Raw genomic sequence first — 14021 nt, 5'->3', positions numbered from 1 at the left:
AGGATCTCGCCCTGGGCCAAAGGCAGGCGCCAAACCGCTGCGCCACCCAGGGATCCCTAACATATCAGCTAAAATCTATTGTCATATGTATTCTAAAAGAAATGGTCTAAAAAAAGTCATCCCATTTTTCTTTTTTTCTTAAAAAATATTTTACTTATTTGAGAGAGAGCATAAGCAGGGGGAGCCGGAGAAGCAGGCTCCCTGCTGAGCAAGGAGCCAGATGCGAGGCTAGATCCCAGAAGGCAGATGCTTAACTGACTGAGCCACCCAGGCACCCCATTGCATTTTTCTTTCCCTAAATTTCTATCAGATATTTTGGCTAGGAGTCACACATTTCTACGCTACAAGAAAAGCACCGATCAATAAAAATAAATACATTAGTAAGTAAAAAAAAGCACTAATTTGTAAATAAATAAGTATATTCCCAGTTGCACTAACTGTCCAGACTAATAATAATGCAAAAAAAGAAAAGAAAAAGAAGAGAACACAGCTCATTTATTCTGAAATGTGAACAAACTTCAAATAAAAAGCCCAGCTTTTTGGAATTCATCTCTTCGCAGTGAATTAGGCATGGAACAAATTATGGACTTACTAAGAGAATGAAACTCTAGATTTTAATGATATATTTTGTATTCTAGGATCCCAATTACTGAATTGATAGGGAGAGCCTGGAAATATGGTGGTGGGTGGTGAGGCTAATCTGAGACAGACCATCTATTCCTTCCCTTTGGTTAATTTATACAAATATAAAATAAGAATATAAATATTATCAAGGGGTGACAGTATTTAAGTAAGACTGTTATGCTGAAGATACGTTAACTTTTTAAATCCTTTGGACTGAAGGCTAAAAGTCAATTCTACCTTCATGAACTGAACTGAAAGTCTCAGGGTCCTTTGCTCTTGTTTGAAAGAATTGTGGTAGTTACTTAGTACAGATAGAAAACCAATTCTGAAGTCACACAACCTAAAAAAAAGCTAAAAGCAATGACTTTTAGAAAGGGTATTTGAAATGCTCTGGAAAAGCGCACGACAGTTTAAGACAAGCAGTAAATAGTTATCAAACCATTACAAATCAGGACAAAATAGGGAGAACTTCCATAGAGCTCCTATATATTCTCTTCAAAATGTCCTTTACTTACAATACTCTGCTCACAAAGACCTGGTGAACACGAAGATGCAGATTTGTTTACCACACCTTTTTACCTTTTACCCAGAAGAGTCAGTTCATGTTTAATTCTGCCATTCTATACCACTGAAGAAATCTAAAGCAACTGCAATATACTATGCTAAATTCCAAAAAATAAAACCAGCGAAACTCCGGAAAAAACGTCGTAACCACGATTCACAATATATTTAGTTAGAAGCTCTGGAATTAAGTTTATTTTTCTGCATTCTTACTCTGAATAATACCTAAACTCTCTTTAGGGGGTAAAGGGCTTGATCCTTAAATTATTACTCCCCTTCCCTACAGATAGGTTATGTACTCGAGATGTGCTGTTCCTCCGTTTATCAGGAATTTAAAATCCCCTTCATTTACACAGCTTGATTTTTATAGCGCTTTCACACACACTCACTTGCAAGGATGCACAACACGAAACGTACAATCATTTTAGACGAATCCGGCACAAGATAACGCTCATCCAGAACTTACTCTACCTCGATGTACTCGATTCCACAAAGTACGGTCCTGATGCTACCAACAAAATAAGGCGTGAGCACAATGAAATCTGTACCGCTTGCAGGTTCTCAAGGAACAAACATTCCTTCAAACGATAAATCCACACCCGCCCGCCTCGCAAAGAAAAAGTAATCCCGATTTTAGAAACAGTCGCAAGGGAAGGAAAACAACGCAAATTCTAAACCACACATTCATGTAAATCCTTTCAACTCGAAAGCTCCAAACGCAGCCACCAGCCACACAATTGGCCACAATCGCAGCTTTAGCGCCTTCTCGTAATTTTGAATCTGGAGACTGAAGGGAAAACAAAACAGTCGTCCAAAGTTTCACGAAGTAGGGGGGAAAATCATTGTAAGTAAAGGAAGCATGCTAATCAGGAGGCGACCGCGCCGTGCCCCCCGCACCCCGATTCCCCTCTGCCAGCCCTCCAAGTAAAGCTTGTCTGAAACACTGACAGGAGGCAGGAGTCCCAGCCGCCGTGCTGGAGGACGGAGTCACACGAACCGCACGCCGCCCGGAGGGATGTCAGGGGCCGAGCGTCGGGAGACAAAGACCAGCCCGCGAAGCGCCCGGGCGGCGAGGGGCGGCCCCGGCGCGGCCCTGCGCCCCTAACCGCCCCGAGGAGTTGCGAGCACCGCCGAGCGCCGCCCAAGTGCGCGCCCGGGGTCCTCCGGGCTCCCCGCCCACCCAGCGCGGCCGGCGCCGCCCGGGCCCACCCCCGGGCCGTTTCCCTCCCAATTTGGGAACCGCGCGCCCAGGGACAAAGGGGGAGGGCGCGCCGGGGGCGGCGGCGGGCCGCGGGGCAGACGCCCCTCGGGGATCGGCGGGAAGTCTCGGCAGCGGCCCCGCCCGCCCCCCCCCACGCGGCCGCACACGTCCCGGGACCCCTGCCCCCCCCCGCAGCCCCTTCCCCCGGCCTCCGCACAAGTTCTCCCGCCCCCCCCGAGCCCCGCCCCTTGCCCGCTTCGGAGCCGGCCCTGCGGCCGCCCCTCACCGGGCGGCGTGTTCCCCGGGAGCCGCCTCCTCCGCCGGGCCTCGGCCCGTCCCACCGGCCGCCGCCTCATGTGCCCCGCGTCGCCATCGCCTTCGCCGCCACCTCTCCTCCAACTCTCGCCGCCGCCCTCGCCTCAGTCTCCAGCCGAGGCCGAAGCCGCTCCCGCCGCCGCCTCCCGCTCCCGCCGCCCGGACCCGCGGGGAGGCGCCTGCGCACTACGCGCCGCGGTGGGGGCGGGGGCGTCCCGCCGCGGCCTGGGAGCAGGGGGCGCGCGGCACGTGGCGCTCGGGTGGGAGGGGGCGCCCCGGAGCGCGCGGGCGGCGGCGCGGGCGTCCAACTTTCCGCGGGCGGGCCCTCGCGCGCTCCCGGGCAGCCCCGGAGGCGCGGAGCGTGTGGGTGCCACCCGCGTGGAGTCTGGACCCGGGTGGGCGCAGACCTCGCCCCCAGGACGATTCATTCCTCCAGCTTGCTCCTTGGGGCAGCAGCCCCCCGGCAGCCAGCGCCTCACTTTGCGCTTTGTGCCTCCGTCTCTGCCGGAGGACACGCCTTACCTGGGCATCCTAGGTCGGTCCTACGAGCCTCGGAGTTGTCTTCTGTGCGCTCAGCCGAGGCCTGGGTCCAATGTGACACATCAGGATGCTGACGCCCGGGTCTAGGTTCTGCTCCTACAGGCAGTCGTCGGGCTACCCATCCTCGCTCCTTTGAGTCGTGGGTTTTAGTGGCGTTCTAGATACTTTTGAGGTCCCGGGCTTCTCGGATTTGCAAGACCCTAATAGGCCATTTCCTCTTAACCCCTTGCATCCCAGTGGGATCCCATTCAAAGGACTTTCTGAAGATTTGCACGCATGGGAATCTCCAGCCTTAAACTTCCTCGCCTCTGAGGAATCTGGAAACTCCTTCAAAATGCTTTTAAGTACAGTGAGTCCGTGCCTAACAACGGAAGTCGTACTAAGGAGATGATAGAGTACTTGGTATTATGTTAGACAACTCCTGTACTCCTGAATTATCTCATTTGACCATCACTATACAAAAGGATAGGCTTCCACTTTACCCTTTTGACCACAGAGGAAATTAAGCTCTAACAAATGAGGTGACTTGTTACAGGTCAAACCTTCCCATCCCGAAAGCCAGGCTGGAACTAAAGGCTAGTTCATAGGGCTGGGCATCTGGCCCACTGACAAAAGTTTTGTTTGGCCAGTACAATGTTTTCTAAAAGTATGAATTAATTGCCAAAAGTTTAAAATCCAGAATTTTGGCTTCTCTCAAATAGTGGGAGGGGAAATGTGCCCTTTGAGCCTCTAGTTTCAATGGGTGCCTACTTCTGAGTAATATTTATTTATTTAGGGCAGGCACTGTCTCCATTTAGCTGTTTGAATCATTTTCATTACCTGCTTGACCTCTGTATTTAAGTTCTCCTCCCCCAAAACTTGCCATGCCCTAGTCATTCCCACCCCCCCATCACATCACCTTTCTACAAATGTATTTAAAATGACAAGTGTGAGGACCCTGTAAATATATGAAGATATGATAAAGAACATGTCTTACTTGGGATGCCTGGGTGGCTCAGCGGTTAAGTGTCTGCCTCTGGCTCAGGGCATGATCCTGCGGTCTGGGGATGGAGTCCTGAATCAGGCTCAGGTTGTGGTCCCTGGTCCTGGGATCAAGTCCCACATTGGGATCCCTTCAGGGAGCCTGCTTCTCCTTCTGCCTATGTCTCTGCCTCTCTCTCTGTCTCTCCTGAATAAATAAAATCTTAAAAAAAAAAAAAAGTCAAACTAAAATAACACAGGAGACAACATCACTATATAGATTAAAATATTAAAACTAATATCCTGCTTGTGCACCTCTACATTGGTACAAATCGCTTTGGAAAATGGCAGTATCTGGGGATCCCTGGGTGGCGCAGTGGTTTGGCGCCTGCCTTTGGCCCAGGGTGCGATCCTGGAGACCCGGGATCGAATCCCACATCGGGCTCCCTGCATGGAGCCTGCTTCTCCCTCTACCTGTGTCTCTGCGCCTCTCTCTCTCTCTGTGACTATCATAAATAAATAAAAATTAAAAAAAAAAAAAAGGAAAATGGCAGTATCTACTAAAGCTAAACTTATGCCTACACTATGACTGCAGTTCCATGGAAATTCCACAGAAATGTGCACAGATGTTTCCCAAAATACATGTAGTAATATGTTCATAGCAACATTATTTGTAATAGCCAAAATACTGGAAACCCCCCAAATGTCCAACAACTGTAGAAAGGATATATGAAATGTTATAGTCACACAATGGTACCTTTGCAGCAACGACAATGAATGATCTACAATTACATGAGATAGATGAATCTCACAAAACTTTCCATTTATATGAAGTTCAAAAACAGGCTAAAGTACCCCTTGTTGTTAGGAATAAGGATAATGGTTACTTAGGGGTAAGGTTAGTCACAGGGAGCATGAGGGGGCTTTTGGGGGACTGGTCCTGTTCTAGATTGGATGTTGAATACACGAATGTATTTAGTTACCACATCTGAGCTGTACACTTTTTTTTTTCCTCAAGATTTTATTTATTCATTCATGAGAGACACACAGAGAGAGAGAGAGAGGCAGAGACACAGGCAGAGGGAGAAGCAGGCTCCATGCAGGGAGCCCGATGTGGGACTCAATCCCGGGACTCCAGGATCATGCCCTGGGCCGAAGGCAGGCGTTAAACTGCTGAGCCACCCAGGGATCCCTGAGCTGTACACTTTTGATAGTACACTTTTGTGCGGCATATTAAGATTTCAATAAAAACCTTTAAAGTGTGGGGCGCCTGAGTGGCTCAGTCAGTGCTTGCTTCGGCAGCACATATACTGAGTGGCGGCTCAGTCGGTTGGACGTCTGACTCTTGGTTTTGGCCTGGGTCATGATCTCAGGGGTTTGGGATCAGGCTCTGCACTGGGCAGGGAGGCTGTTTGAGATTCTCTCCCTCTGCCCCTTGCCCCCGCACGCTTTCTCATTCAAATAAACAAATCTTTAAAACATTTAAAGTGGCGTTAAAAATTTGATTATGTATGCACGTATTATATATAAATAAGATATATTGAATGTGGGGGATCCCTGGATGGCTCAGCAATTTAGCACCTGCCTTCGCCCAGGGCGTGATCACATCAGACTCCCTGCATGGAGCCTCCTTCTCTCTCTGCCTGTGTCTCTACCTCTCTCTCTCTCATGAATAAATAAAATCTTAAAAAAAAAAAGATACATTGAATGTACATTAGGTATTATTCTCCTATAAATTCATGGATGAAACTGCTGAGGAAGGCTTCCTATCTGCCCATTCTTCATGGAGACTGGGAACAATACACTTTGTTACCTTACCTTACTACCAAACCTGTAGCCCCATCTGTCTTCTGGTAGAACCTTTTAAAGATGGAAATAATGATACTCAAGGAAGTTAAGTTATTTTACCTGCAGATAAGTTAAAAAACAAACCAGAAATATAACTCTTCTTTCTTCTATCACCTTGCTAGCTAGTGACATCTTTTAATGGGTTCTCTGATCCAGGCAGTCAGCAGCGATGTAGGAAAGATGCTAGAGTTCGAAGCTGATGGCTAAGAAAGAATTCTTGAGACGTCTTTGGTGCAAAAAGATAGTTTTATTAAAGCACGGGACAGGGCAAGTGGACAGAAAGAGCTGCACTGGGCTTATGAGGAGCAATTAATTACATATTTGAAGCTGGGGGAGGTGAGGGAAGAGGGAAGTTTTCAAAAGAACTTTCATATGGTAAAGAGGATCTTTAAGATACCGGAGGGCTTGCCAATGTCAAATTAAGGTTGTTTTTTCCCTCTAGCAAGGCATTAGCATTAAGACAGTAGGGCTCTTCCTGGAGGAACATTATAGTCTCCCGGGTTCAAGTATTTGTCAATGGGCTACAGGACATTTAATTTTACGCACACTTCCTTCTGAAAGTTAGGTTATTGATAAGAATTTTTTTTCTTGAAAATCACTACATTTGTAAACTGAGGGAGATTCTTGTCTTGCAGGACTGTAATCTCTATAAATGTTTCCTTCCCTTAGCAGCTGGGAGTGCCTGAAGAATGTTACACATATCCCACCTAGGGGGTGGTTGTGGCCGTGTCAGCTTGGTGCTTTGTCTTTAGTTTGCCTTCTGCTCCTTCATCAACCAGGATCTGGAGCAAACCAGGGCAACTACTAGAATGTGAGTTCCCTGGAGGCAGGACCAATGCCTCTCAGCTTCTGGAATAGAGTTCAGCCCATAGTAGGTGCTTAGCAAGTATATGCAGAGTGAATGAGTAACTGAGAGCTTGCCATGGCTAGCACAAAAAGGACTACCAGACGGAAGGAAAAAAAAAAGCCCCAAGCTTCAAATAGGGAATGGGTCTGGTTTCCAAGCCTTGGGCAAAGAGCAGCAGTGCAGGCGGGTGCTGTGAGAACCGTATTGCTTTTTATTCACATGGGGCCCAGGCAGGAAAGGATCAAAATCCAGTTTGAGAACTTGAGAGTCACCCTGGGGCTCTGCGGTTTGGGAACTGCAGGGTCAACTTGAAGACTCCAGTGTGTCACTATTTCCATTACACATTTTCCAGGGTCCCTACTTGGCTGATAAAGTCAGAGTAGATTGTTGTGTCCTGGGGGATGGGAGAAAAGGCTCAGAGAGGTAGAATTTTCAGAAAGCTCCCTGTTGGCAACAGGAAGCCCTCCGGGGCCAGGGCCCCCGACTGGCTGGATAGTGAGGAAGCTTCTTGTTAAAGCAACTCTTGATTGCACGTGCTGATGGGGAGGCGGGTATTTGTAGCACTTCCCTCTCCCCAGTAATCCCCTGCAGTTTCAGTTGACCTGTGAGGCACATTATACTGTTTCTCTCAGCCACAGGGATGGTAAGGCAGATTTTTTTGTTGTTGTCAAAAGAATTTTTTGAATATGGTAATACAAGTAGTACAGAAGAACAGTAAGATGACCCCCACCAGTGCTTCCCTGAGCTCAGTTAGCAGTTCCTGTGTATTAATGAAATTTAAATTAAGGTCAACTTACTTGTAAATGAGGGATAGGTGAAGTGTGTGCAGGAGATGGGGGTTTGGGAGAAGGGTATGGGAGAGGACCTGTTCTGGTACTACCCATTAGGGAAGGACTTTTGGATGCACTTAGAACACAGTGGGCTGGCTCAGGAACTACCCTGCATTGGTAAGAACCAGTGCAGTAGGTGTACAGTCTTTGAATTTCTGGAAGTTCTCTCTGCCCAACTATTTGTACTTGTTTACTCATATTTCTAAGATGGTGTGAGAATGTGATGGTGAAATGTACATGAAGTCCCATTATTACTTGCTGTGTTAATTTTCCACTGTAAACTGGTCTATAGTGGTTAACATTATTGGTTGGATAGCTCAGCCATTTAACTTGCTGTGCCATCTGGCTGTTACTTAACCTCTGTGAGCCATGGTTTATCTGTAAAATGGGGATCATGAGATCCATCTGTTGGGGCTGTTGGGAGGATTAGGTAAAATATGTTAAGTGCCAAACCTTGTAGGCTCCTAAGGCATTAGTTCCCTCCCACAGTGTTCTTTAGAGGAGGCCAGGTAATTTGGATCTTAGCAAAACACTGCAAATCTCTGGAGCACCCATTCGTCATCTGATACAGGTGTGTCTTAATACGCAGTTCAAAATTGGTCCTTCACAAGACGTGATTCTACATCATCAGCATTACTACAGTCGGATGCAGTCTTCCAATCACTTCCATCCACATCCTCTTAGCTTTTTCAATAGGTGAGTAGTCTCCCCAGAAAGATTAGTGGTGCATCAAGGCACTTTCCTGGCCCCAGGCCTGTGGCTCTTGGGGCTGTCCTTGGACAAATACTGCAATGTCCTTTGAACTCACTGCCTGCTTTCAAGGGAGGGGATGTCCTACCCTCCCTCCTTACCCCAGGCACTTCCTAGAGGCTGCCTCAGCCTAGGCACGTTATCTGGAAACTTCCACTGCCCCAGCCTGTTCCTGTTTCCCCATTCCTGGCACCTCAAGTCCCTGAGACACTACTATATATGGCCTAATGCTTTCTCTCCTGCGATTCCCCCAGCCCTTCAGCCTGGGTCCTTCCAATTCAAACATCGTCTTCTGTTCTTTGTCCAGTTCATTCTTCAGCATCCCCTCACTCACAGCACTCCTTAGCTCAAGGCCCCTAGCTCCCTTGGACTATATATAGTACAGCAGTGTCTTAGATTGTGTAGCACTTCGAGTCCTAGCTACCCCCCACCCAATGCAATAGGGAGAACAAGACTGAAGCTTTTAGTTAGGGTCAGGAAGCCCGAGAAAGAAAAGAAACTTGGAGAGGGGCAAGGTTGTGCTGAATTGTGACCACTTAGAATATTGTAACCTTTCTATCTGTTGTCAGGGACTTTCCACCTCTCCCTCAGCCTGCTACCCGTTCCCTGACACTTGCTCATTTTGGAGGAAGAGGAGCAAGCAGTGTGCAGGGGAATTCTAACAATCATCTTATTTAACTCTTACAGTGATTCTATGAGTAGATGCTACCTCTATTTTACAGACATAGCATAGACGCAAAAGAAGGTTGAGGTTGGGATCCCTGGGTGGCTCAGTGGTATAGCGCCTGCCTTCGGCCCAAGGCTTCATCCTGGAGTCCCAGGATTGAGTCCCACATTGGGCTCCCTGCATGGAGCCTGCTTCTCTCTCTGCCTGTCTCTGCCTCTCTCTCTCTCCATCTCTCATGAATAAATAAATCTTAAAAAAAAAAAAAAAAAAAAAAAGGTTTGAGAGGCATAAGACCAAGTATTCAGAGTGGTCATTCAAGCAGCTAACTGACCCCATGTCTGACTGTGGCCTACACTCTGGATCCATTAAATCTGTCTGCATCCCTCAATTAGACTCCTCTAAATTAGAATTTCTAGGAGTCTGACATGACCTGGAAGGAAAAAAGATTTACTAAGTAAATTACTAATGTAGAAATGCTTAAATAGAAATAATTATTGAAGACATGGCATAACAAAAATGTTATAATTTATCATAGCTGTTTACTGAAGTAGGACTCTATATAGAAATCTGTTCCTTGAAGTTTTAGTTACTGTGTGTTCTCTGAAGTAAAAAACAATTTTATTTCTTCTATTTCAAGACTTTCTCTCCACTCTACAATCCTTCTCCCATTAGTCCAGAGCAGTGAGATTTGACTTTAGGAACAGTTAAAATCTGGGGGTCTTCTGTTCCTTACTATGACCTGGGGCAAGACCTTTAACACAAGCCTGTTTTTCATCTGTGAAACGGGAATAGTACCTACCTTACAGAGTTGTGAGGATTAAATAAAATAACCTAATTAAAGCAATTAGCATATTTCTTCCCCACAGGTACTCAGAAAACTCATAGCAACTTTGTATATTACTCTTTTCTCCAATCTGGGCTGAGTTGCTATAGGAGCATCAGCAGAAGCCCAAGAAGGGAGAACTTCTCAAGGAAGTTGAATTTCACTTTCCATAGTTTGGCCTCTGTTCTCCAAAGAGCTTGGAGTTGATCTTGATTTTTGCTCTGTTTCATCCAGGCATTTCCATCCCACCTCTGACCCAGACCATCCATCTCTTGAGAATTCAGGCCACCATTGGGACCAGGAGAGGCAGCCCAAGAGAGTGTGTGTGAATGACTGGGAGGAGAGTTCCCATGGACGCTGGGGATATGTGAGGGCCCTGGGGAACTGCTTTGACCCTGGATCTCTTCCTAGAGCAGTGAGTGCTGGGGAGAGAAAAAGACATCAGCTGCTGGACGGACTTCCAGTGCTGAAAAGCCCCTTTAGACAGACACATGGGGCTGAGGATCCAGGGAATGAACAAAGGCCTGGGATGGAACAGGACTCTCCATAGTGTACTCCAATCTTTTTTCACTTGCTTATTGGCAAGAAGGTTCTTTCCTCCTCTTTTCTGAATCCAGGGTACCACAATTGATTAGCATTCCTAAACTTCAGCCTTGATGAAGAGGGTTTCTGCTTGGCCAGCCTATGGGAAGCAGGATAGAAGTACAAACTCTGGAGCCATTCAGACCTAGATTCAGATCATGACACTGTCATTTACTAGCTGTGCACCATTACATAAGTTAGCCTCTTAGAAGCTCAGTTCCCATTCTATGAACAAACTGCTACTTATCACGTAGAACAACTTAAAGGCCCGAAATGTAAATACCTCAAAAAAAAAAAAAAAAAAAAAAAAAAAAAGACAATATAGGTCTGTTGTCACCTCTGTCCTGAGTGAGCATCTTACCTGGAGTCAGTTTAAGGAGCCCTGGAGATGAGGAAATCCTAGTGGTTACAAACTGGATGAATCTCCTTGGTCCTGAGAGCATCCTTGAAAGGATCAAGACCCAGACCAGAGAGCCTGCCTCCCACAACTGGGGCTTTTTTTTTGGGGGGGGGGGGGGGCGTTTTATTTGTATCCCACATTGTCCATGAGTGTTTGAAGCAGTATAGCTTGGGGGGGGGGGGGGGACACACCCAGGATCCCTACCTGTCCTAGCCTCTATATTCCCAGCTCAGTTCTCTGTAGCAGGTCCCTGTCTGATCCAGCCCCTTACATCCATGGGAATAAACAGACTGAATCTAGTTAAGGGCTCCCACCATCTCATCTTTCATTACTTTTCAGTGCTTGTAACTCTGGCCTGGAACTCAGCAAGTGGGGGGTTAAGACTGATGCCCTGGCCTATCTCCTCCCCTCTCCATTCCTGACTTCAAAGTCCCCATTAAAGCTTGCTTCCCTGACCCCACAGTGGCAGCTCCATCATCGGCTTCTGGCCAGTTCAAAACAGCAGATGCTGAGCCCTGGCTGGGCTGCTCGCACTCTACTTTCTAGCCATCTCCTAGGGTAAGCACCAGCATGCTGAGAACCTGTGGGGCCTGACAGTCCTTGTTTCTCCAGAAGAGAAGCAGCAACTAGGAATAGAGGTCACCTCACACAGGGAGTCTGTCTCATGGTTAGACCTAGACGGCACCCCACAGGCAGAAGCCCTGGTCTGTGGACCAGGACTCTGGGAGCCTGTCTAATTTGCAGTCAGAGAAGATGTTTACTGGGTTAGCAAGTAGAGCAACAGGGATCACGTACCCTGGGAACGAGGTAAGGGTTTGGCAATGGCAATGAACCTGCCAAGAGATGAAAACGGGAGTTCAGGGACCAGAATTAGTTCTGTTAGTACTAATGTCCAAAATCCATGCTAAATTATTCACAAATCAATGTCTAATCATTTTCATGTTTGGCTCTGGTGATTCAGTAACCAGTGCTGGAACACTGTCCGGTATGGCTCTGGTTCCCCGGGGCCAGATCCTGTTCTGTAGCTCCCTCAGGAACCACCATCACAGATTCAAGGCCAGTGGGGGTCCCAGGGCTCAAGGCCTGTTCCTCCCACTCTCATCTGTGGATTTTTCCAGCTGCTTTTCTTGATCCAAGGATCACACAGGGATACAGATGGAAGGGTGTGTGTGTGTGGGGGCGGCGGCGGCAGGAAAACCAGTGAAGTCAGAATGAGCTGGGGAAGAGGCAAATGTTAGGAAGAAATGGGAGAAATGGCACTCGTGGTCCAGCCATCTGAGACAAGGCACTTGGGACATCTTTTCAAGTAGCGGCTGAGTTGAGGCATGGTAAGAGAGGGTCTTAGCAGGCAACTCCCTCCTTTCTCCCCCAGACTGAGGAGAATTGGGAGTTCTTATTGTGGGGTCCCTCCTTCTAGGTCTGGGCTGAAGCCTCAGAGCCCCAGCTGCTAACATCTGGGGCCAGGATCATGTCTGCTAACAAAGGCTGCTGGGTACCACCTGAGGGTGAAGACAGTGTGTCTCAGAAGTTCCTGAGGAAGACCAGGGAGTCTCCGCTGGTGCCTATAGGTGAGTAGGACAATAAGGAATGAAGGTGAGGAGGGGCTTTCCCTCAGAGATAAGGTCTCATCTTTTCAAATGAAGCAGAGAACTCAAGTGTCATACCCACTAAGCAGTCAACAGCTAGGAGAGGAGTGAACCAGCAGCAGAGGTGCCAAGGGAGAAAGGGACATGCCTGACAATGAAATGAGGGAGTCTGGGTGGGTGGAGGTGGAGGCCAACTGCAGACCTGGGTGTGGGGACAGGTAGGGCATTAGCACCAACGTCAGGATAGGAGCAGTTTGGGATCTCCCAGGGCTTCCTTCCTCACGGCCTTGGGAGAGTATGAAAGTAGTTGGGGGAGCCAACAGAGATGATGGGAGTAGGAGGCTCAGGATGGGCTATTCATACGTACAGGGATCACCGGAGGGGGGCAGCAACTCGATATTCTGATGATGCCGGCCCCTTGCCATGTACAGCGGCAGGAAAGTAGGGGTTTGTCTAGATGCCCAGCTGCCTGGTGAGGGGTCTCTCATCAGGGGAGCTGTGTGGTTGGTGACTGAGGGCCAGCCGTCACGTTCTCTGCCCACAGGCTTAGGTGGCTGCCTGGCAGTTGCAGTCTACCGCATTTATCGGCTGAAGGCCCGTGGTTCCACCAAGATGTCCATACACCTGATTCACACCCGAGTGGCAGCACAGGCCTGTGCTGTGGGTGCAGTCATGCTAGGTAAGTGGCTGCTGGGGAGTGGGTGGCCCTAGGAGAACGGGACAGCTGATGAGGAAGAATCTGCCTGGGAGTCCTGACAGTTAAGGGATCATGATTTCAGCCTCCGCCCCCTCCGGACGGCTCCACAGCAAGCCCTGGGTGAAGTCCTCAAGCCAAGCCATTTTAGGGGTTCCCTGTTTTACCTCCTGTCCCAGGGCCAGTGGGGATGGTACAGTTGGTTTCATGAGTTTGTCCTAGAGGTGAACAAAATCACACAGCAGAACTGCATGCTGACTTTCTTTTCCTCTCTGGGTCAAGATTACTTACTAGCTGGGTGACAGCGGACAAATCCCTCCTCTGAGCCTCAGTGTCCCTGTATACAGCATGATGATAAGCAGCCTGGCTTGCTGACCTCACAGATTGCTGCGAGGTTTCTCTGATAGGTGATCTATGTGGAAGGGCTTTGTGAATGGTCAAGGGGGGCGGTTTCCCTAGGCCATGTGGTCAGGTGCTGGCAGCAGCTGATGAGACATCGAGCAGAAAGATGAGCAGGGCAGCTGGACTCTCAGGGGAATGGCTGGAGTCAGTCCCAGGAGAGCCAGAGGATGCGTGCAGGGTTCCGTGTTATGGGATGTTTTCCCTTCTCCTTCTCGCAGGTGCTGTGTATACGATGTACAGAGACTATATCAAGCGAACAGCACAGGATGACGGGGAGAAGTAGGATTCCTGTAGGGCCTGGGGCAGCCAGAGCTTCTTCCATCAATCCCTGGTATGTTCCTAATAAAGCAGTTTTGAGGAAAACCAAGTCTCTTCTTCACATGGGGATATA

General features: G+C 48.3%; 1 protein-coding gene across 2 annotated transcripts; it reads left to right on the top strand.

The window, feature by feature from the left end:
* Positions 1-11379: 11379 nt before the first annotated feature.
* On the top strand, positions 11380-13993 carry HIGD1B (HIG1 hypoxia inducible domain family member 1B). Of its 2 annotated transcripts, none has more exons than XM_038547087.1 (4): positions 11380-11506; positions 12366-12516; positions 13079-13213; positions 13849-13993. In XM_038547087.1, exons 2-4 carry the CDS (start codon positions 12417-12419, stop codon positions 13911-13913), a joined length of 300 nt encoding a protein of 99 aa, XP_038403015.1. In that variant the 5' UTR covers positions 11380-11506; positions 12366-12416; the 3' UTR covers positions 13914-13993. The 2 variants fall into 2 exon arrangements, with proteins under 2 accessions (XP_038403015.1, XP_038403014.1); XM_038547086.1 differs by lacking the exon at positions 11380-11506 and adding an exon at positions 12059-12276.
* Positions 13994-14021: the final 28 nt, after the last annotated feature.

Source organism: Canis lupus, chromosome 9 (genome assembly GCF_011100685.1).
Source record: "Canis lupus familiaris isolate Mischka breed German Shepherd chromosome 9, alternate assembly UU_Cfam_GSD_1.0, whole genome shotgun sequence".
Classification (NCBI taxonomy): domain Eukaryota; kingdom Metazoa; phylum Chordata; class Mammalia; order Carnivora; family Canidae; genus Canis; species Canis lupus.
Note: the sequence above shows the minus strand (reverse complement) of the source record. Positions and strands in the feature narration are given on the sequence as shown.